The 24774-nt window shown below is 45.5% G+C and overlaps 2 protein-coding genes across 2 annotated transcripts in view; one reads left to right on the top strand and one right to left on the bottom strand.

The window, feature by feature from the left end:
* Positions 1-4530, bottom strand: part of SelR (methionine sulfoxide reductase SelR) — a 57639-nt gene extending 53109 nt beyond the window's left edge. Inside the window, exon 1 of the mRNA XM_045743610.2 lies at positions 4227-4530. The gene's annotated coding sequence lies outside the window, so the exon portion shown is untranslated. The remainder of the gene's footprint in view (positions 1-4226) is intronic.
* Positions 4531-20465: 15935 nt separating this feature from the next.
* LOC123758963 (uncharacterized) lies at positions 20466-24369 on the top strand. Its single transcript, XM_045743729.2, has 4 exons — positions 20466-20515; positions 20886-20989; positions 22232-22392; positions 23513-24369. Exons 1-4 carry the CDS (start codon positions 20495-20497, stop codon positions 23638-23640), a joined length of 414 nt encoding a protein of 137 aa, XP_045599685.2. The 5' UTR covers positions 20466-20494; the 3' UTR covers positions 23641-24369.
* The last annotated feature ends 405 nt before the right edge of the window (positions 24370-24774 follow it).

Here is a 24774-nt window from a genome sequence, read left to right as displayed (position 1 = left end):
TATAGGATTTAGAGCCAAAGCGGAAAAAGTGTATAAATAGGCTCTATAGTCAACAACTGAGTAACAATGGGTCCCATCTTCGCAATACTATATATGTATTTACCTAGTTGTGCTTACGGGGGGTTGAGCTCTGCTCTTTCGGCCCGCCTCTCAACTGTCAATTTTTTACACACACACACACACACACACACACACACACACACACACACACACACACACACACACACACACACACACACACACACACACACACACACACGGTTGTGTGTGAAAAAATGGTGACAGGGAGAGGTGGTGGCAGTGAATGGTGACAAAGGGGTGGGTGGGGGTGAATAGTGACCGGGGGGGGGGGGGGGGGGAGTTTATGGGGGGGGGGCGGTGACCCCGGTGGTACCCACCTTAAGAGACGTTGCCAAGTTTCCTAATGTTTACCCTCTGGTGGGCGGCTGCTGCATTCTCCCAACCTCTCTCATCCATATATGTCTAGACCTGTAGCAAGTATTGGTCGAACGTACAAATATGGACTGTTGCACCCAACTATAGTTTACATTTTGCAGTAGTAATTTTGAATGAGAGGCCACAACCAACCTAAAACCTTTCTAAAGCCTAGCACAGCACACTCGGGCCTAAAATGGCATTTTAGGCCTGGGATCGCTCATTAGGCCTAGGATAGGTTTGGTTAGGGTGCATTGTTACTGCTCCATATTTTGGTCATTGCTTTTGGAACATTCCAATTGTACAAAAATGACCATTTTTGTGTACAACTATTTCTGTACGTTATAAGCACAGACATCTATTTATCGGTAAATATTAGCTATTAAAGCATTTTTTTGTATTTAATGCAGAATGCAAACAGACGGGACTCGCCAAATCCTTGCAACATTCAGAGACTTACACGTATGAAGCCAAACTCCACACGCAAATTGTCATCCGGAACGAGAAAGATTAAACATCCTCTCCACCTTGTCAAGGCTGCACCGGTGTCAAAATAAACCATTAGGAGCCTCGGCTTCGCGTAACACCCCACACAATGGAACAACAACAGCCTTGACACCTTAATGCAACACAGACCTGGGATATGGCAACACAAGGCCACTCCAGTGGAAATAATAGCAACATAAAAGGCACACCAAAAAAGTTAGACTCCCAGGGTTTAGGGACATAAAAGCTCTGTCCCCACACATGAATGGAGAGGTAGAGTCCGGACTCGCGTGGTGCAATATATGCAGCCCGTCCTCTTAAAATTACGTCGCTTTTCGCTGCTATGCCCAAAAACGGACGTAACTTTAAATGAAATCGGCTCACGAAAGTGATGTACTGTCCCGTTTTCTGTTTTGGGTCCTCCAGCTTACTCAATTAGGTTAGCAGAGGAAACTTTCAATTAACATTATTCATGGGAGTTGTGAAACTTTAGGAGAATTTCCTGCCCCTCCTAACCTACCAGAGGACCCTTAACTTGCCGTTTTGAAGAAACAAAAAATCCAAAATTTATTTTCAATAATTTTTTTGTTTTTGAATTACTGTGCTCCCTTACCCATGCTATGATGACCACTGTGCTCCCTTACCCATGCTATGATGCCTACTGTGCTCCCTTACCCATGCTATGATGCCTACTGTGCTCCCTTACCCTTGCTATGATGCCCACTGTGCTCCCTTACCCATGCTATGATGACCACTGTGCTCCCTTACCCATGCTATGATGCTTACTGTGCTCCCTTACCCTTGCTATGATACCCACTGTGCTCCCTTACCCATGCTATGATGACCACTGTGCTCCCTTACCCATGCTATGATGACCACTGTGCTCCCTTACCCATGCAATGATGCCCACTGTGCTCCCTTACCCTTGCTATGATGCCCACTGTGCTCCCTTACCCATGCTGTGATGCCTACTGTGCTCCCTTACCCATGCTATGATGCCTACTGTGCCCCCTTACCCATGCTATGATGCCTACTGTGCACCCTTACCCATGCTATGATGCCTACTGTGCACCCTTACCCATGCTATGATGCCTATTGTGCCCCCTTACCCATGCTATGATGCCTATTGTGCCCCCTTACCCATGCTATGATGACCACTGTGCTCCCTTACCTATGCTATGATGCCTACTGTGCCCCCTTACCCATGCTATGATGCCTACTGTGCCCCCTTACCCATGCTATGATGCCTATTGTGCCCCCTTACCCATGCTATGATGACCACTGTGCTCCCTTACCCATGCTATGATGCCTACTGTGCCCCCTTACCCATGCTATGATGCCTACTGTGCTCCCTTACCCATGCTATGATGACCACTGTGCCCCCTTACCCATGCTATGATGACCACTGTGCTCCCTTACCCATGCTATGATGACCACTGTGCTCCCTTACCCATGCTATGATGACCACTGTGCTCCCTTACCCATGCTATGATGCCTACTGTGCTCCCTTACCCATGCTATGATGCCTACTGTGCTCCCTTACCCATGCTATGATGCCCACTGTGCTCCCTTACCCATGCTATGATGACCACTGTGCTCCCTTACCCATGCTATGATGCCTACTGTGCTCCCTTACCCTTGCTATGATGACCACTGTGCTCCCTTACCCATGCTATGATGACCACTGTGCTCCCTTACCCATGCTATGATGACCACTGTGCTCCCTTACCCATGCTATGATGACCACTGTGCTCCCTTACCCATGCTATGATGACCACTGTGTGCTCCCTTACCCATGCTATGATGACCACTGTGCTCCCTTACCCATGCTATGATGACCACTGTGCTCCTTTACCCATGCTATGATGACCACTGTGCTCCCTTACCCATGCTATGATGACCACTGTGGGAGAGACATCGAACCATTGATTTATTTCCATTCTTGCCAGCTATTTATAATAAATTTCGACATTAGGCTTGAATTTAGGGAGAAACGCGCCATTGTGGATGATATATTTGTACATTTCTTGTACATTTGTAACGAGAGTTTTCATTATTCTTATGTTTTCCAATTCAAGTACATTATATAAAGTGATAAGGGCACTTAATGTTTATACCATATTGTTTCCCCCATCTAAGACAAAACATTAAAATATTCTGAATCAAGCGAAGAATCAACGTCTGGTTACACAAAACGAGATTTACTTAATATTGGAATCCAACCCTCACTTTCCCTTAGTCTTCACACACTAACTAACCTGTTCCTTAACTTCAGTTGCTGCCACGTATGGAACGAGTTTGTCACTTTCGAAACACACTCACTCCTTGTGGAAGCAAACTCACTTATATCATCACACTACAAATCAAAAGAACCCAATACACACATAAAAGTTATAATTACAAATCAAAAGCAGTTTTAGGTTTCCTTAAAATCTTACATTGCATTCTGTAACTGTCTACATATTAACATCATTTAGATATGTACTAAGGAAGCAGAGTTTTGTAGCGAGCCGTCATCTTAACCCACAATGTACCTATTGTACTGTGTCTTCAGTCAATTCAAAGATTTTCAGTTGTAATTTCATCCACTTGTAGTGTAAAGTGGGCAGAGCCGTGTAGGCCTAGTGGAAGAGACTGTGAGGACTGAGATTAGATTTAGATTAAATTTTTTATTCAGGTAAAGATACATACATTGAAGATGAGTTACAAACATAATGTTGGATTTAAAGATAAGAGCTAGTACATACAATACCTAAAGCCACTAGTACGCACAGCGTTTCGGGCATTACTCAGGCCTGGGTAAGAAAGTAACAAGACAAGATATCTCTTGTCAACATATCTCTTGCCTGCTGAGCATTGGGGAGAAAAACCCGGGGATCTTTAAGGCTCAGTTATAATGCAAGTGTCATTGTACCTCTGGGGGGAAACTGGCCCTATCACATGTAGAAAAGGCAGACCCTTCCCCCACAGAACGATCGATGGACGGGGCCCTCCCCTTCCCATCCCAGCTTGACTATCCCTCCTATGAGGGATAGATGGAGCCAGTCTGTCACAGTTACACAGTCACTGCACACACACTCACCTACCCACCCGTAGGCTCTTGGAACCAGTCGCGGCGGCTTACCAGGACCCGCATGCGGCTATACCAGTCTCACAAAACCTGAATAATCTTAAATATTCCTTCGATAGTTCGCCGGTATCAAACCCAAGACGGCAAGCCTTACTGACGTTTAAACAACGTATCCTAAGCTTTCTTAAGACATAAATGATAGAAAAGAGAGTTAATAGAGCAACTTACAGCTTACCTTGAGGAGAGAGAAGACAAAACTGCCGTAGAGATGTGTTAAAACACCAGCTTACTGGAGGATAATATTTTCTAACACAGCAAATATACACTTATTTCACAATTTATCTTGTTGTTGTATGTCAACTTGCTGTCACAACCGATTATATGTTTACTTTTAAGCGGCGAGGACTGATAACACTGGTATGGGGGCGAGTTAGTATTGAGAGAGAGAGCACAGAGTAGCAACGTGTCCCTTAGAGCGTCTGGGAGCGACTGACAGCTTCACCGCTCGCTTAGTATGTTGCCGCCACCAGCACCCAGTTGCCACCTACAGCAGACTACCAACACCAAGGTTGCCACCACCAGCACTCAATTCCCACCACCAGCACCAGGTTGCCACCACCAGCACTCAATTCCCACCACCAGCAGACTACCAGCACCAGGTTGCCACCACCAGCAGACCACTAGCACCAGATTGCCACCACCAGCACCAGATTGCCACCACCAGCACCCAGTTCCCACCACCAGCACCAGGTTGCCACCACCAGCACCCAGTTCCCACCACCAGCACCAGGTTGCCACCACCAGCACCAGAATCTCAAACAGATGCTCAGCTTTACACACACTGATGTTAATCACTGAATAAGCTTTGAAACAGCCTCTTGCTGTTCGCTGACAACACATTATCATGCTTGCAGATTTGAGAACTGCCGCTGAAACCTGTCAACACGAACCCTTAACTGACACCCTCCATCCCACCACACACACTCAAACGTCAAGGCCGTCGGATACTTATCAACTGGGTGCCAAGTCATTTAGGAATATCAGGGAATGACATTGCATTTTGAAAATACTCAAAAGTGTATTCAGGAAGAATCTGCAAGGTCTTCTCTGAATGACTTTTATACTCTTCTCCGAGTTGTCCAAAGAATTGTACTCTAGATGATTTTCAGAGTAATCAAACGGAAGGAGAAAGAACCAGAGGTAGTTGTAATAGTGGAAACTAAAATTATATGTTCTCTGATGCAATTTTTCCAGGGGGATACTAAATAATAAGGAAAGAAAAGATTCAGATACATGGTTATCTTGAGATGTTATCTCGATATGATTTCGGGGCGTAGCGTCCCCGCGGCCCGGTCCTTCACCAGGCTTTTTTTGTTACACACCCCACAGGAAGCAGCTCATATCAGCTAACTCACAGGTACCTATTTACTGCTAGGTGAACCTACTAGATGAATAGGGCATCAGGGCGAGAGAAACTCTGCCCATTTGTTTCGCCTCCGCTGGGGATCGAACCCTGAACCTTAGGACTACAAATCCCGAGCGCTGTCCACTCAGCCATCAGACCCCCTAACGGGGAGGGGGGGGGAGATGGTGGAGGAGTGGCACTCCTAGTAAAGTGACAGTAGAAACACATTGATATTCTTTTAGTGACTGGATGGGACGGAGGGAAGAAATGGCGCCCAACCACTCAGATGGTCGGGAATTAAACTCCGACCTGCATGAAGCGAGACCGTCGCTCTACCGTCCACCCCCAAGTGGTTGGGAAGGAGCAAGAGATCGAGAAAAATGGGAACCGCGTTTAAAATTAAAGACATCAACACTAAAAAAGTATTTTCTCATCATCAGACATGATTTATATAAAAGACTTCTTCCACCCTTCAGATTACTGAAATAATTGTAACTGCTCAAATTTCCCGAAATGAAAAAACGTTCAATATATAATGTAGAAACAATTAAGCGACAGAAAACAGTAGAGAAGAGCAAGCATGGTTTAGTGAGCCATTATTAATTACTGGTAGTTACAGAGTTCTAGAGCTTTAGTCTATTGGTTTATACCGAGTAGAGCAGCTGGCCGAAAGATACTGAAGCACACTGCAACCTGTCCTCCTAATAGAACGTCGCATTTTGACGTATTACTCCAAGGCCAAAAATTGACGTACTAGAAAACTGAAGCTGCTCGCGAAATTGTCATACTGTCCCATTTTCGGTTTTGGGTCCTCTGGTGGATTAGGATAAGGGCACTTTAGTACGACAGTTTATTGACGTTGGGGAACGGACGGACGGACTGAACACCGGAGCACCCAAAAAAACTGTCTCAATAGATTAAGGTTCGAATAAACCAATGGAACATCACCGGAAAATAATCTTATATTTTCTAGTTAGTTTTTCACGCTTCTAAAATTCATAAGTTAATTAATGTCAAAATATTGCCAACTGAAACTCGGCGGAGGATAGAGTTTATAGGTTAACTCTGATATCAAATAACGAGAAAGAGGCGTGATATTTTTCTATAGAAAATATTTTCTGGTAGAAGTTTGGAGGCAGGCGACAGGCATATATATATGTGTCCTGGAACTCCGGGTGCTCCATTTGCAGCCAGCCATTCTTCTCTACCCGTCAAGCTCGCCTGACTGGCTTACAGAGTAGCTTAGGCTATTTCCACCCTCCTGTGGCTTAACTTTTCTCCTGGGACCAGGCTTGACGCCGCCTTTGTCGAAAGTCTGAGGTGAACGCCAGAGGCGGAATGAACGGCTCCAGACTCGCTCCAAGGGCGCCAACTGACCGCTGCCTCTTGGTGGCCATTGCAGAGGTGACCATGTAACTGTGCTGTAGAGGACGGTGACCTCTGGTGCTCCAGCAGTCATTAATTACTCACAAATCACCCGTACTCATTCCCTGAATCCACGTCCTTAGTGTCACGCAACACCTATGTCAGCTAGTGACTCCCCGCCCACCCCAAATTGTAGTGTAGGTATACTCAGATCGGAAACAGCGCATCCTAGAGATTTCTCATATTTTTAGTTTACTTTCTAGGGCATCTACTGATCATTCAACCATACGTTATTGATGACCAGACCACACACTTGAAGGTGAAGGGACGACGACGTTTCGGTCCGTCCTGGACCATTCTCAAGTCGATTGTGAATACACAATCGACAATCGACTTGAGAATGGTCCGGGACGGACCGAAACGTCGTCGTCCCTTCAACTTCTAGTGTGTGGTCTGGTCAACATACTTTAGCCACGTTATTGTGACTCATCGCCTGAAACCATACGTTATTGTTGTGTCTTTACAAGATAAACCAGCAGATATATATATTCTCGTCTGTACAGAGTTGTATCTGTATGCAGGGTTAGAGTTGCTACAATACACAATGAACTATTGAACATTAGAGTAGTGAGAGAGTAACTTTTACTACCCCCACAGTGGCCGCCCTATGTGACAGGGCTGTATCCGGACTACACAGGCTCCTGTGTGGAGATCTTCAAGATCATCCAGAAGAAACTAGGATTCTGGTGCGTAAAAAAACTGAATTATCCTATTCCCCCCCCCCCCCCCAACGAGTCGCTGAATTTAAAGCCGTTCTATATGTCTCATAATCTATGTTGTTGTTTGTGTATTAATACATTCTCCAGAGCTTGCACTTAGTTATTAATGAGTTCTTTTTACTGCTTGCATCATCCACCTAGTTCTCGTTCTCGTTTCCTCTCTCTCTCCTCCTTAGCACACATTTCAACAAATTCATTGATTACTTTTTTTACATTTTCTCATTATGCTTCTTTGCCTTTATCTCCCTCCAGGTGGTGTTTGGCAATTCTTCTCATTCCTCGATAGCCTCGTGCAGAGTAGTCTAGTTTTTAAAACTGCGGGTCCCGGCCCATTCGTGGGTGGCAAAATAAATAAAACGTGTAATAAGAAAAATCCACAATAAATAAGCAAGTGAGAGCGACAATCTCATTCGCACTCATTACTCATCATGGCAATTGATGAGAGTGATGGTACGCTTGTTGCCAGGTGATTGATGATGAATTGCTGCATCTTAGTAGTTTATTTACACTGAAGAACCATTTTCAGCAATTCAAATTTGTCATCATTTTCGATTAAGGTTAAAAGGAGAATTTCAACTTTGATGTAAAAGGAATATCTTGATATGATTACCTTTTACTAATTCATGTGAATTAGGATTTTCCACGTTAACTTCACTAAAAACTAATGATAGAAAGCAGCTCAACACTGCACCAGATATGCATGAAACTTGTGTTCCAAATTGGAATCAACTAATATCGAACAAACAAACAAGTCATTTTTATTAAATTAAATTTTTGTTTAAGTATTGTTTACCTTTTTTTTTGCTAGAATTTCGTGCAAAAGGTTTATTTTCATATTTTCATATTAATGAAAATATAAATATGTAATTTAATTGAGTAAGTTTTATCCACATATATGCATTTATCTTGTCTCAGGAGTAAATAAAAGAAAATAATTCACAGTTTGCATCTGAAGTATTAAATGTAGGACTACTGGCACGCATTACAATATATAATTCTTGCCGAGAGTCGCAAGAAAACAAAATAAATAAATTCGGAAAAACACTGATGTATGTCATCATGCTGGACCTTTACGCGGATTTCTACATCTGTAATCCATCTTAAAATATTATGATCACACGATAGGGTGATCCTGATCACACGTCTGAAAATTTCTAATCCTTTCGTTTGTGATCCTAGATTCGCTTAATCTCGCGCTTTACGTTTTTTATATAGAAAAAAACATTAACTTCTTTACCAGCAAAACTCTAGAAACAAATCAATTAAAGCTAAACAGTGTATAGATGGTTGGAACTTGAATAGGCAACTAAATAGTACAAATTTTCGAGTATTATTGTTCTGACTTCAAGCTGATTGACATCAAGCTGATGTCAATCAGCTTGATGTCACACATCTACAAGCTCACAGAGAGAATCCAATGGGAGGGAATCAACCAACATCTCGGAGAACAATCTTGAAAAATCAACGAACATGGGTTTGAAGACTACGAAGAAAAGTACCTTAGTATATCATTCATTGATGGATTCACAAGTTGGAGCGGCATTAAAAACTAAAAGCTAACCAAACCCTTGGAATAAATAATCAAGCGTGCCTTTGACTTTAAGGAAAAGAAGTTAGTCATTCAATTCTCTAAATCTCTGGTGCGTCCGCTCCTGGATTATTGCATCCAGGCATGGAGACCTCTTCTTCAGAAAGATATACATGCACGTGAGAAAGTTCAACCCCTGGCAACAAAAATAACTCCAGAACAAATTCATCTCTCATACAAGGACAGGTTGAGGGGGCCACAGGGCTAACAACACTGCAAACCACACATGATAGGGCTGAGCTCATCGAAACGTTCAAAATACTGAACAATTTTGGAGGATGTTGATCCTCAAAATTGAAGATCATTCTTTAAAAGGTCAGACGTAACGCAGACAAGGAATAACTATTTCAAGTTCAACAAGCCACAATGTAGGACTGAAAACAGGAGATGCTATTTCACCCACAGGGGAATAAACCCATTGAACCGCTTACCCTCCGAAGCCGTCAATGCCAAAACTCTACTAAACTTTAAAATCCAGCTTGAAAAAGTCAAAGACAAATGGGCGTGGGGGACCTTTGACAAGCCGTCGGCTTCCTGTCTTCATCGAGGCCACTAGTGTGTTACCGGCTCTCAGGTAAATTCCGGTTGATATAATGTAAATGTTTGCCCTTTAGTTTAACTCGTTTTCTTTGAGTCAGTCCGGCATTCAGAAAGTCTGTATACTTTACGGCTTAAGGGGAGTCTCTTATATTCCTAGTTGCACACACTAACACATGTTCAGGTCAATGTTTACATGAATTTACCTGTGGGCCATCATCTCTAATGGCCTCGATGGAGACAAGAAGCCGGCTCCCAACCCAGGATCCCGGAGTTGATACACGCGGTAGGAGAGTGGCCAATAAGCACGTTTCCTTTCAGCCGATGCATCTGTTCACCTACCAGTAAACTTCAGTTAAGCTCTATGAGGGGAAAGCACCAAGCCAATTCGACTATATAGCACTGGGAAGGGGTCAGGATAAGGATTTCGGATGGGACGGGGGGAAAGAATGGTGTCCAACCACTTGGACAGTCGGGGATTGAACGCCGACCTGCATGAAGCCAGACCGTCACTCTCAAGAGATTTGAATAGATAAATAACCACTTGGTTTTTTCTTGAAGGCCAAGGTTCCTAGAGTGTTCCTACGCCGCTGACCCTACCCGCCGTTTTAATATAATTATAATTCATTGTGTTGGGAGGACAGGAAGCCAGGCTATATATACGGTGCATGTTAGGCTTATACCGAAGTCTATACTTATAATAATTTATCATTAAATTATTAATCTAAATAACACTGATAATAACTACATATTAATAACTATCACTGATAACATTCCTTCAGTGGTTCCGTTCAGGGTTTGAAGTTTATGATAACATGTAGGTAGTTAATAAAGTTACTTGTGATATCTTGAGGTATTCACTGCCCTCAGGTTTCAGCGTCTTGATCGTTGGCTTGGAAAATTAGTATCAGCATTATCCTCACTTTAATAAGACTATCAAAATCCTCAGATTAGGCAAAATTGTAATTAGTTTTGTCAATAAAGATGTTAATAAATAAAAATGGAAAATTAGTGTAATTATTTTTCCGTGTGGAGATAGCCTAATCTATATTTTACCATTACGTTAATAAATTAATCTTTAAAAACTTTTAACATCAATAGAGCTTGCAGCTGTACTCAGATATCAATAGAACAGATATCATCGGTTTAGTGGACAAGAACCTCTGTAGCTTATCAAAGCGACGATAATAATGGAACTCTACCGTCTCTCCGTGTAGTTACCAGTTCGTCCAGCCTCCTGACGGCTTGTGGGGGGCGCCGCTCCCCAACGGGTCGTGGTTCGGCATGATGGGGCAGCTGGAGAGGAAGGTTAGTCTCGACTGACCTGCCCCTCAACATCTTTGTTTTAATTATTATTAGTTCCCATAAAGGAAAATTTCAATATATGCGATGAATACACCCAGAGGCACACATTGAAATTATTCATAAATCTTTTTGTACGTTCACATTTTTACACATTTACGGTAAATATTTATCCGAAAGTCATACCACGTAAATATGTATTTATAAACTGTATATTCAAGGCTTAGAATTAGAAGCTTCATTTATCAATGATTTTAAAATTATAGTCGTTAAATTCAAAATCAGAAACTACACATGAATATCATCGAGTCTTCAATGTTCACAGCTGTTACCTTAACCATAATTCAATAATTTCCACCATCATCGTATAACAACGAAATACATTTTAATATGATGCACGAACTAATCTAAACAAAGCCGCCAAAGATTGAGAAAAGATGGACAGGTTCGCAAGTGCTTGCGTAACTGCTTCGTGAATCTGGCTCCTGTCTCACCCCGTGACCACAGGAGGTGGACATGGCAGTAGGACCCTTCGGCGTGACGCTGTCCAGGTCGACGGTAGCAGATTTCAGCGTACCGATCCTGTCCACCGACCATGCTGTCCTGTACCGTCGTCCGCTCCTGTCTCCAGATCTCCTCGGCTTTACCAAGCCCTTCAAACTTGCGGTGAGAGGCTGGCGCTTCATGCTGCACTTGAAGGACAATTAAGTACACACTCTACGGTACTCTGTTGCACCCTACGGTACTCTGTTGCCCCCCCTACGGTACTCTGTTGCCCCCCCCTACGGTACTCTGTTGCCCCCCCCCTACGGTACTCTGTTGCCCCCCCCTACGGTACTCTGTTGCCCCCCCCCCTACGGTACTCTGTTGCCCCCCTACGGTACTCTGTTGCCCCCCCCTACGGTACTCTGTTGCCCCCCCCTACGGTACTCTGTTGCCCCCCCTACGGTACTCTGTTGCCCCCCCCCTACGGTACTCTGTTGCCCCCCCCCCTACGGTACTCTGTTGCCCCCCCCCCCTACGGTACTCTGTTGCCCCCCCCCCTACGGTACTCTGTTGCCCCCCCCCCTACGGTACTCTGTTGCCCCCCCCCTACGGTACTCTGTTGCACCCTACAGTACTCTGTTGCCCCCCCTACGGTACTCTGTTGCCCCCCCCTACGGTACTCTGTTGCACCCCCCTACGGTACTCTGTTGCCCCCCTACGGTACTCTGTTGCCCCCCTACGGTACTGTTGCCCCCCTACGGTACTCTGTTGCCCCCCCTACGGTACTCTGTTGCCCCCCCTACGGTACTCTGTTGCCCCCCCTACGGTACTCTGTTGTCCCTTCCTACGGTACTCTGTTGTCCCTTCCTACGGTACTCTGTTGCCCCCCCCTACGGTACTCTGTTGCCCCTTCCTACGGTACTCTGTTGCCCCCCCTACGGTACTCTGTTGCCCCCCCTACGGTACTCTGTTGCCCCCCCTACGGTACTCTGTTGTCCCTTCCTACGGTACTCTGTTGTCCCTTCCTACGGTACTCTGTTGCCCCCCCCTACGGTACTCTGTTGCCCCTTCCTACGGTACTCTGTTGCCCCCCCTACGGTACTCTGTTGCCCCCCCTACGGTACTCTGTTGCCCCCCCCCTACGGTACTCTGTTTCCCCCCCCCCCCTACGGTACTCTGTTTCCCCCCCCCCTACGGTACTCTGTTCCCCCCCTACGGTACTCTGTTGCCCCCCCTACGGTACTCTGTTGCCCCCCCCCTACGGTACTCTGTTGCCCCTTCCTACGGTACTCTGTTGCCCCTTCCTACGGTACTCTGTTGCCCCTTCCTACGGTACTCTGTTGCCCCCCCCCTACGGTACTCTGTTGCCCCCCCCCTTAGGTACTCTGTTGCCCCCCCCCTTAGGTACTCTGTTGCCCCCCCCCTACGGTACTCTGTTGCCCCTTCCTACGGTACTCTGTTGCCCCCCCCCTACGGTACTCTGTTGCCCCCCCCCTACGGTACTCTGTTGCCCCCCCCCCTTAGGTACTCTGTTGCCCCCCCCTACGGTACTCTGTTGCCCCCCTACGGTACTTTGTTGCCCCCCCTACGGTACTCTGTTGCCCCCCCTACGGTACTCTGTTGCCCCCCCCTACGGTACTCTGTTGCCCCCCCTACGGTACTCTGTTGCCCCCCCTACGGTACTCTGTTGCCCCCCCTACGGTACTCTGTTGCTTCCCTACGGTACTCTGTTGCTTCCCTACGGTACTCTGTTGCCCCCCCCCCCTACGGTACTCTGTTGCCCCCCCCCTACGGTACTCTGTTGCCCCTTCCTACGGTACTCTGTTGCCCCTTCCTACGGTACTCTGTTGCCCCTTCCTACGGTACTCTGTTGCCCCTTCCTACGGTACTCTGTTGCCCCTTCCTACGGTACTCTGTTGCCCCTTCCTACGGTACTCTGTTGCCCCTTCCTACGGTACTCTGTTGCCCCTTCCTACGGTACTCTGTTGCATTCTTTTTGCACTCTGCTGTTTCTCTGACACACTGACATTATGTTGCACATGTGGCCGATGGGCCGGTATATTCTTCAAACATTCGTTCGTAATAAAAAAAAAATAATCATGAACAAATCCACAAGAATTTGTGATGAGGATTCGAACCTGCGTCCTGGATAATCCCAGAAGCGCCTTAGTCGACTGCTGTGTAGTGTAGCAAGTAAAAAAATTATTTTCTATCAACTCAATTTATGTTATACTGTTGTTCATAGCTAGGCCTGGGGGTAGGTGACGTTTGGTGTTTTCGATATATTGGCGGTTAGTTAATTTATTTACAGTTCGTGAGTGAAGCATTTCCATTGGTACTTTTACACATTGGGAGTGAACAAAGCACTGTTCAATGAATGTTCGAACGTAAGCAGTTGTGGGGTGTGGAGATTTACATCGGATGTAAACAAATTAAGGAATGAACTATATGTTTAACACATCTCTAACCCTGTCCATGGAGGACAGAAGAAAATGTATATATGCTGGTTAGCATTGTAAATGTCTGGCCACGTCTGTGGTAGAAAATAATAATAATAATAATAATAAAAAGGAATGAATAAGATGAGCTTAATAAGATAAGATGAGCTTAGCTTCACCCCTCAACATAGCTCACGGGTTATGTTGTGGGATTGCATCCTAGAAGAGAGGTCAGTAGTTCGACCTAACGTGTAAGTATTAATTAGTGTAAGTAAGAATTAATCCCAATTCGTAACATTGTTTCTTTATATTTCCATCCTTCCCACAATGATTTCCATTCATTTCACATTTCTTCCAATTCCGTTTCTCATCCAATTCAGTACTTACCTAGTTGTACTCACCTAGTTGTGCTTGCGGGGGTTGAGCTCTGGCTCTTTGGTCCCGCCTCTCAACTGTCAATCAACAGGTGTACAGGTTCCTAAGCCTATTGGGCTCTATCATATCTACACTTGAAACTGTGTATGGAGTCAGCCTCCACCACATCACTGCCTAATGCATTCCATTTGTCAACCACTCTGACACTAAAAAAGTTCTTTCTAATATCTCTGTGGCTCATTTGGGTACTCAGTTTCCACCTGTGTCCCCTAGTGCGTGTGCCCCTTGTGTTAAACAGCCTGTCTTTATCAACCCTGTCAATTCCCTTGAGGATCTTGAATGTGGTGATCATGTTCCCCCTAACTCTTCTGTCTTCCAACGAAGTGAGGTTTAATTCCCGTAGTCTCTCCTCGTAGCTCATACCTCTCAGCTCGGGTACTAGTCTGGTGGCAAACCTTTGAACCTTTTCCATTTTTCCATGTATCGTACATTTTAGTCTTATGCTTGACTAGATATGGACTCCATGCTGGTGCTGCATACTCCAGGATTGGTCTGACATATGTGGTATATAATGTTCTGAAAGATTCCTTACACAAGTTTCTAAAGGCCGTTCTTATGTTAGCCAACCTGGCATATGCTGCTGCTGTTATCCTCTTGATGTGAGCATCAGGGGACAGGTCTGGCGTGATATCAACCCCCAGGTCTTTCTCTCTCTCGGACTCTTGAAGTATTTCATCTCCCAAGTGATACCTTGTATCTGGTCTCCTGCTTCCTACCCCTATCTTCATTACATTACATTTGCTTGGATTAAACTCTAACAGCCATTTGTTCGACCATTCCTGCAGCTTGTCCAGGTCTTCTTGAAGCCTCAAGCTGTCCTCCTCTGTCTTAATCCTTCTCATAATTTTGGCGTCGTCAGCAAACATTGAGAGGAATGAGTCTATACCCTCTGGGAGATCATTTACGTATATCAGAAACAGGATCGGTCCAAGTACAGAGGCCTGTGGAACTCCACTGGTGACTTCACGCCAGTCTGAGGTCTCACCCCTCACCGTAACTCTCTGCTTCCTATTGTTTAGGTACTCCCTTATCCACTGGAGCGCCCTACCAGTTACTCCTGCCTGTTTCTCCAGCTTATGCATCAACCTTTTATAGGGTACTGTGTCAAAGGCTTTCCGACAGTCCAAAAAAAATGCAGTCCGCCCACCCTTCTCTTTCTTGTTTAATCTTTGTCACCTGATCGTAGAATTCTATCAATCCTGTAAGGCAAGATTTACCCTCCCTGAACCCATGTTGATGGGTTGTCACGAAGTCTCTTCTCTCCAGATGTGTTACTAGGTTTTTTCTCACAATCTTCTCCATCACCTTGCATGGTATACAAGTTAAGGACACTGGCCTGTAGTTCAGTGCCTCTTGTCTGTCACCCTTTTTGTATATTGGTACTACATTAGCAGTCTTCCATATTTCTGGTAGGTCCCCCGTTTCCAGTGACAGTGTGTGTTACATCATGATGCTGCACAGAGTCCACACTTACTCGGTGAGGTTCGCTCCCACAATACCTGCGTGCACATGTGCATGTCTAGGAGTGTATGTGATGCGCGATGCTGCTGGGAAAGCTTCAGGTGTGTTGTATGCATGTATAGGAGTGTTTTTTTTCAGGTGTGGGGAGGGGTGCTGGCTGGGTTGCTGGTGGTGACAGCTGTGGCAGTTCTCTGTCGCTACCTCACTGCATCCAGGTGAGTCCCTCACTCACTCCCTCAAGCCACACCTTCAAACAATCTCCCTCCTACCACACAATCCCCCCCCTTCCCATCCCCTTCAAGCCACACAATCACGTACCTGATTGATGGGGTTCTGAGAGTTGTTCTACTCCCCAAGCCCGGCCCGAGGCCAGGCTTGACGTGTGAGAGTTTGGTCCACCAGACCCAACACCACACAATCACATACGCATTGTGTATGGGATTGTGTAGGCTTAGTGTAGAAGCCACTGAGGTGATCAGATATATGTCTGCTATACAATTAAAACACACGCTAAGAATATCGTGCCTATACCGTATAAAGCAGCCACACACTTCTATAGTGCCACGTTTCTCATCCCTGGATGGTGAAGGGTACGAAAGGAGGCAAGCGATAAGGAAGATCCCGCCCTGGACCCCACAGCCCCACAGATCACCCGGCACTCCTCTTGGCTCTGGGGTTACGTCATTCTCATCGGTCAAGGTAGGTTGTGGTGGGTTACTGTGGGGAGTTTGGCAAGTTATTCGGGGTCTGGTAGTACAGCTGGCTTCCTTCTCGACTCACAATCGCCGATTCCGGGTTCGATTCCTGGATGGGACAGATGTAGTTGGGGTCAGTTTCCTTTCACCTAATGTCTCTGCTCGCCTAGCAGTAAATAGGTACCCGGGAGCTATGTTGTGGAGTTGCATCCTGTGAGAGAGGTCAGTAGTTCGACCTAAAGAGGGGGGGGGGGGTGGTTCGATCTACCGTGGGAAACGAACGAAGGGAGGAAATCAATGTAGACTTCGATACAAGCCTAACCCACATACAGACTTCCGGTCCTCGACAAAACAGAACAAAAAAGAAATTGCCAGTCGCGCATTCCGCCACTGGACCATCGAGCCTTGTACAAAGTGGTAGAGTATGCGACTTGCTAATGCCGGTGTCGAACCAACGACACCGGCATTGGTTCCCACCAATGCCGGTGGGAAAAGTAGTCGACAAAGAATGAAAAATTCAGATCCTTCGCACGCGGAAGATCGTGCGAAGACCAGATAATGAAAGATAAAAGTAGGGAGAGATTATGAAAAAATGCTTGGAAGTAGAGATAATTACCAGAATGGGTAATTCTGGTAATTCATGGAAATTTCTGGAAAACCATTCATGCGAGGTGACGAAGAGGTCAGTTCCAGGCGTGTTGTGGCAGACGGGAGTGGGCGAGGCGGAGCGACTCGTCCTCACTACCTGGATGATTGTCTCCCTCATTGTCGGTGTCGTGTACAAGAGCAACCTCCAAGCCATGCTCATCGTCCCCAGGGTAAGCTATCACCACACTTCATTATTCGGGCAAGAGTTTATCTTCCTCAAGACTGAAATCAAAATCTTACAAGAGCACAACTCCCGACTCTTAAAGGAAAATTCAGACAACCGGAAATATTTTGCAGGTGAAGATCCCCTTCGAGAACCTGGAGGAGTTGGTGGCGCAGAAAGACATTCCCTGGACCTTCCCTAAGGGCTCTATTGTCCACGACTTCTTTGAGGCAAGATAAACCACGCTTACAATTTTCTATGAAACTCACAATCCCCAGGCACCCACAACCCTCTTGAAAAGAAACCTTTCATACAAATAGCATTCACCTCCCTACTAAAGCCTCGTCTGAAGCCTCGCATGATAATGTTATGGATCTGAGCTTTGCCTGTCACTTTATTACCTCTTGTGTTCTTGAGAATAGCCTCATAATGCACCCAAAACATTTGCCAGTGTAGGCTACTGATCACATGGCCCTGTACACAGAGATGGGATGAGGGACTTTTTGTAATATTCGCTACATTATTCACTTCCGTGTGTGAGGGTGGGAAGTCTTTTCGCCCCTGCAGGCAGCCTACGGTGAGGACCCACACTCCACCATGGGGCGAGGCTGGGCCAGGCACGGCGACCTTCTCCTACACCCCAAGTTCATCATTCCAGCAACCATAAGTGGTGTGGCAGGTGTGTGGAGTGTAGGAAACATGCAGGTGTATATTGCATGCACATGTATGTGGCGTGCTTCTGTGTGCAGTCCGTCCTCCTAAGGTTTCTCAACGTCAAGAAACTGTCGTACTAAAGCGCCCTTATCCTAACCTACCAGAGGACCCAAAACAGAAACCTGGACAGTATGTCAATTTTGCGAGCAAGACAGCAACCATTTTCTAGTAAGGCAATTTGTGGCCTTAGGTAAGAGTATACGTCAAAATGCGACGTTCTATTGGACGGGTTGGTGTATGTGGCATACGAGTATATATGCAGCACTTGCACAATTATACTTACCTAGTTATACTTGTGAAGGGAGAACGAGTGGGGGGGGGGGGGAGGCGAGACGTTGGGCAACTTTTCTCAACCCGTAGTCGACTATGCTTCAGAACCCCTTTGATTAGTTATTTACATTTACATTTTTTTTTACACGTGGGTACGTGAGCCGACTCATATTAGCAGACAGTTTCCCAAACCACAGTTCATAAGTCTAGCCCACTAGTTTTCTCTGGAACACCACCAGCCAATTTGTTAACAGGTGGCCAATTACTGTTGGATGAACCAAGATCAAACGCTCGCGAAGCGAAGGGCGAGTGTATAACCACTGCGCCACAAAGAGCTTCTAAGTGCTATCAATTTTTTCACTATTCTGACACGAATCGTATTTTTCCCAAATGTCTCTGTGGCTCGTCTGGGAACTTTTTATTTGTATCCTCTTGGCTGCCTTACCAATTCCCCCAAGTCTTGTGTATGTGGAGGTGATGTCTCCTTTTCTTCTCTCCTCCAGTAACGTAAGCGTCAACTACTTCAACCTTTCCTAGCAGGTCACACCCTTCAACTTCTCCAGATTTCGTTGTGTGGAGGGAGGAGAGCCGTGAGCATATACAGCCCGAAGCCTAACAAAAGTCAAGCCCAACACAAGCCGGAGAGAAAAAACACAAACGTGAAGCTAATACTAAAATCATAGAACAAATAATGACCTAAAACCTCCCTACAGGACAAATATAGAACTGCCGGCACTTAGCTTGAAGGCGCCGGGTTGCCCACGACTGGCGGAGCGGAGAAATACAGGTATAACAGGCCCACTATAATATAGGAAACACAACTGCCCAGGTCACCAGGTGTGCCGGTCTGAGGCAGGCGCCGGGGCCTGGTGGTGGCGATCGGTACTATCTAACAGTTTTGAGTCAATAATTTGAGTTGTGTGAATGCCTTGTTTGGCGTGAATTGTTTGCAGAGCTGTGCAATCGTTATCGAGGTTCCGGTTTTTGTGAATCCTCCAGATATTTGTATACAACCCGTCCTCCTAATATAACGTCGCATTTTGACGTATACTCTACCTAAGACCAAAATCTGTCGTACTCGAAAATGGTAGGGACTTGCGAAACTGATATACTGTCCCGTTTTCTGTTTTGGGTTCTCTGGTAGGTTAGGATAAGGGCACTTTAGTACGACAGTTTCTTGACGTTGGGGAACCTTAGGCGGACGGACTGCTGTGTAAAGCTTCATGACTTTCTGGACAGTTTCCTGGTGGGGCGGCCAGTTATCCCAGGCTCCCTGCTCCTCTGTGAGGGGGTTCAGGGTCTGTCTCTCTCTGAATGATTTAATCCATAGTCTTTAACTGCCGTTTATGCGTTATATGAGAACCTTACCACTGAAGGAACAACTTCCTGTGACTCAAGTGTGACATCCACAAGACCAAAGCAGCAAGCATGGGGCAAAAAGAGGTTCAAGTCTTAACCCAAGTGTCGTAAAAATAAACTTAAGTCTTAGTTTTTTAGTTTGTTTTTACCATATTATGCTTTGTATCGCATTTTGTATATGTACTTTTTCCAAAATAAATATAAATATTATTATTATGTGTGACAGCTGTTATCTTAGCTGAACAATTTAACACACAAAATACACTCAACATTTGTATCAACGGTAAAAGCTAAGGCTTTTCAACACACCGTCTATGCATATTACATAAGGGGCATAACTAGCCAGTCTCTCAAAGGTGTTCAAAAAGAGAACTTTTGATAAGCAACGAACAGCGGCGACTGATAGCCTAATTGACCAGCCCTCCAAAGTAGACGGTCCCTGAGGAGCTCTGAGTACCCACAAGGACGACCCTTGGAGAGCCTCTTGTCTTTCATGTAAAACTTCACAAGGAAAAATCATTATTTTTTGCAGACATGCCACAAAGTCTAGTGAAGCCGCTTCGCATCTCTCTACAGTTGACGTTCAAATTCAAAATTCAAATTCAAATTTTTATTCGGTAAGAGTACATACATAGATGAAGAGTTACAAATATAATGTTGGATTTATAGATAGTACATACAATACCTGAAGCCACTAATACGCATAGCGTTTCGGGCAACCAATAATGACGTTCTTCCATTAATAGATTACATGGACCCACACAGCTTTCCAGTTTGCATTCGTTTCCTCCCTGTATCTTCTCACCCACGTCTCCCCCATCTCCAGGCCTCTACACCCGCCACTCCTCGCTGTTCTTGATGGAAACAGACTTCTCCAAGGTGAGAGGCATTGTGTGGTTTACCGTTGTTATTGTTTTAGATTCAGCTACTGGGAACACAAAGATGCAAGTAGCACGGGCTATGGTGAGCCCGTAGTGGACTTACCTGGCACAGGAGCGGGGCAAGTAGCACGGGCTATGGTGAGCCCGTAACTTACCTGGCACGGGAGCGGGGCTGTAACTGTCTATCGTGGGTTACCCCATAATCCATGAATTAGCGAGAAGTGAGGCAGAACAGTTAAATGAGTAAATATAAACACATAAGTTACAACACAGAATGTGAATATTTTGCAAATATTTGTTATATACAAATTAGTGTACTAATTATGTTAATACGTCAGGAGAAAGCTTTAAGCCATTACATCCGGCAGCACGGGTCGTGCCGGATGTCCATCACCAGGGGCGGCTTCATGTTTGTTCAGTACAGCTTCGGGTTCCCGCTCGACTCCTCGCTCAGGCCCGCCGTCGACCTCATGTGAGTAAGACCTTTAGAGATAAATTCAGTAAATGTGATGGTGTTTCATTTGAAGGTTGTGTGTAGCGAAGATGGTTACAATAATGCTACGTCTAATGAACAAATCCACAAGGGCCGTGGCGAGGATTCGAACCTGCATCCGGGAGCATCCCCAGGCGCTGCCTGACTGAGCTACGACATGGTAAAAGGAGTTGAAACCGAAGTTCTACTGAACTTACTGGATCCTGCAGCCTCTTTGAGGCACAAACCGTTGGCCCACGGCCTTTGTGGATTTGTTCATTTGATGCATCACGCAACTGTGATTTCTGTGTGTAATGCTACCTCTAGTAACTTATATTAACATTTTATCTATGAAAAATTTATCTAACAAATTAAATTATTTGTCAGCCGATCCTAATTTTAATTATTATTATTCTTTATTATTAATGCCGTCAGCTCTTTAAGATTTTCTTTGGATAGGAATATCTCCTTTCAGCTGTTGTTGCTTAAGATTCGCTACCTGGAACATACAGTTCCAAGTAGCACGGGCTATGGTGAGCCCGTAGTGGACTTACCTGGTACAGGAGCGGGGCAAGTAGCACGGGCTATGGTGAGCCCGTAGTGGACTTACCTGACACAGGAGCGGGGCAAGTAGCACGGGCTATGGTGAGCCCATAGTGGACTTACCTGACACAGGAGCGGGGCAAGTAGCACGGGCTATGGTGAGCCCGTAATGGACTTACCTGGTACAGGAGCGGGGCAAGTAGCACGGGCTATGGTGAGCCCGTAGTGGACTTACCTGACACAGGAGCGGGGCAAGTAGCACGGGCTATGGTGAGCCCATAGTGGACTTACCTGACACAGGAGCGGGGCAAGTAGCACGGGCTATGGTGAGCCCGTAATGGACTTACCTGACACAGGAGCGGGGCAAGTAGCACGGGCTATGGTGAGCCCATAGTGGACTTACCTGACACAGGAGCGGGGCAAGTAGCACGGGCTATGGTGAGCCCGTAATGGACTTACCTGGCACAGGAGCGGGGCAAGTAGCACGGGCTATGGTGAGCCCATAGTGGACTTACCTGACACAGGAGCGGGGCAAGTAGCACGGGCTATGGTGAGCCCATAGTGGACTTACCTGGCACAGGAGCGGGGCAAGTAGCACGGGCTATGGTGAGCCCATAGTGGACTTACCTGACACAGGAGCGGGGCAAGTAGCACGGGCTATGGTGAGCCCGAAGTGGACTTTATTTTCTCTCTTTCCAGCATTTACCGTCTGAAGGAACTTGGCCTGCTGGAGAAGCTGCTACAGTCCGGGACGGGGAACACCTCCTACTGCCTCCAGCCCCCGGGCCGTGAGAACCTCTCAGACCTGCGCACTCTGGCCGTTGGCGACTTCCTGGGCGTCTTCACCCTTTATGCCGCCGGTAATACTGCATGCTGATGGTAACACTAAATGGGCAGTTTCTTTCACGCTGATGCACCTGTTCACCTAGCAGTAAATAGGTACTTGGGAGTTAGACAGCTGTTACGGGCTGCTTCTTGGGGATATGTATGTGTGAGAGAAAAAAAAGTAGACTGACAGTTGAGAGGCGGGACCAAAGAGCCAGAGCTCAGCCCCCGCAAGCACAACTAGGTGAATACTTAAGAATGTTCTCGTACCCTGTAGGGTAGTTAACAAGTGGAATGATCTAGAAGAGGAAGTTATGGAAACCACCTCTATCACAACTTTAAAGCCAGAATCGACAAATAATGTGTATGACCGAGTAGTTAAGTTGGAACGCAAGAGGCATAATGCCAGTAGACGGGGCATAGAGAGCTTCACCTCACTTCCACATAGGCACCGATAGGTAAGTACTGATGAGCAAGTACACCACCCGTAACACTATAAACTACTGGTGACTGGGCAGCCCGTTCCCGCCAGCAACTCGAACGTCAAGAAACTGTCGTACTAAAGTGCCCTTATCCTAACCTACCAGAGGACCCAAAACAGAAAACGGGACAGTACGTCACTTTCGCCAGCCGCTTCCATTTTATAGTACGACGAATTTTAGCCTTAGGGAGAGTATACGTCAAAATGCGACGTCCTATTAGGAGAACGAGTTGCATAAACAGGAGGGGGGGAGGGTTCGGTGGGTGGATTAACAACCATTTGGTCTGTGTTGATGAGAACGGGCTGCCTTATGTGAGAAACTCTTGACAACTGCCACATACAACAATACACATACACAACCGTATTTATTAAATAATAACCAAGTGAATTAGTATTAAAAGTGATGTTAATTCGAGTAACAACTCCCCTTAACCCTTAAGTTTGTAGATGTGGGACCACTGCGTTGTTTTAAAGGTAGGGTGGACATATACAAGAGTAGGAGTAGGTGCATATGTTTCCACTATTCTTATGTTATCTTGACCATATAACCAGCCAGATATTACACCACTAGGCTGATGTTAATCTCATACCTCGACTCAAATGATAAACAAATCATACGAGTTTACTAGTCATCGCGGGTACTAACTTGCCCCCACCTGTGTATTCCATCACAGGTATGGTGGCGTGCGTGGCGGCCTTCCTGCTGGAGGTGGTGTGGGGCCGCCGCCCCCCTCGGGCCTCCCTAGTAGTGACATCACCCACCAACCACTTGGCGAATACTGCTGAACCCTTGTTTGATTGATTGATGAAGATTAAGCCACGCAAAAGGTGGCACGGGCATGATTAGCCCGTAAGTGGTGGCCCTTTGGAACCATTACCAGTATCATTAGCTGATACTGGAGATCTGTGGAGGTGCGACTGCACCCTACGGAGAGGAGGTGACTTCTGCTTGTTTGATTAATTAAATGATAAGGATTAAGCCACCCAAGAGGTGGCACGGGCATGAATAGCCCGTAAGCCCTTGTTTGGTGTTGCTGATTCACTTCAATCAACCCCGAGGGTGAAGGGGTTATTAAGGCCACCATAGTTGCTTATACTGCCCCTGATGTTACTTGAAAACGAGGCATTTACAAATAACATCAATTTTTGCTTTTTAATCATATCTAAGAATATTTGGTGAAGTTTTTCTTTTTCCTTAGAAGGTAATAATCAAGTAACAATATTGACTACATTAGGCGTCCACGAGGCTACGACATTTTTCAGAATCCAATTTAGCCAGATTTGTCTATTTTAATTTATTTAAACTAATTTTCAGGCATGAGAAGAATGAATAACAAAGAGTTCAGCGATATGACCGGAAACTTGTTATTTTTTCTTTCTGAAAATAATAAATAAATTGAAATTAATGAATAAATAACAAGTTAAAAAGCATTCTGGTTCGCATTTGGTGTAAGTGAAGCAGATTCTGAATTTTCTTAATAACTTTGTTTCCCAGGACGAGTTACGTCGAACTCAAAAGGTTTAAACCCAATAAAACGAAGCCTAAATAAACCCCTCACTTAACTTATCCTAACATAACTAAATAAATCCTAACCAAAATTATATTAACCTAACTAAATAAACCGTAAGGTATCCTAGCCTAACTAAACCCTCAATTAACTTATCCTAACATAACTAAATAAACACTAACCTAAGTTATACTCATCTAATTTAATAAATCTCACTTAACTTATCCTAAGTACCCCAACGTATCCTAACCTAACTAAACCCTCACTTAACTTATCCTAACTTAAATAAAACGCAACAACTTACCATAACTTAACCTAAATAAATAACCCTTTACTTAATTTATCGTAGCCTAACCTAACTAAATAAACCTTTGCCTAACTTCTCCTAACATAACCTCGCCTAACTAAAGCAACCCTCAACTAGTCTA

This window comes from Procambarus clarkii, chromosome 31 (genome assembly GCF_040958095.1).
Source record: "Procambarus clarkii isolate CNS0578487 chromosome 31, FALCON_Pclarkii_2.0, whole genome shotgun sequence".
NCBI lineage: Eukaryota > Metazoa > Arthropoda > Malacostraca > Decapoda > Cambaridae > Procambarus > Procambarus clarkii.
This window is presented reverse-complemented; position numbering and strand designations above follow the sequence as displayed.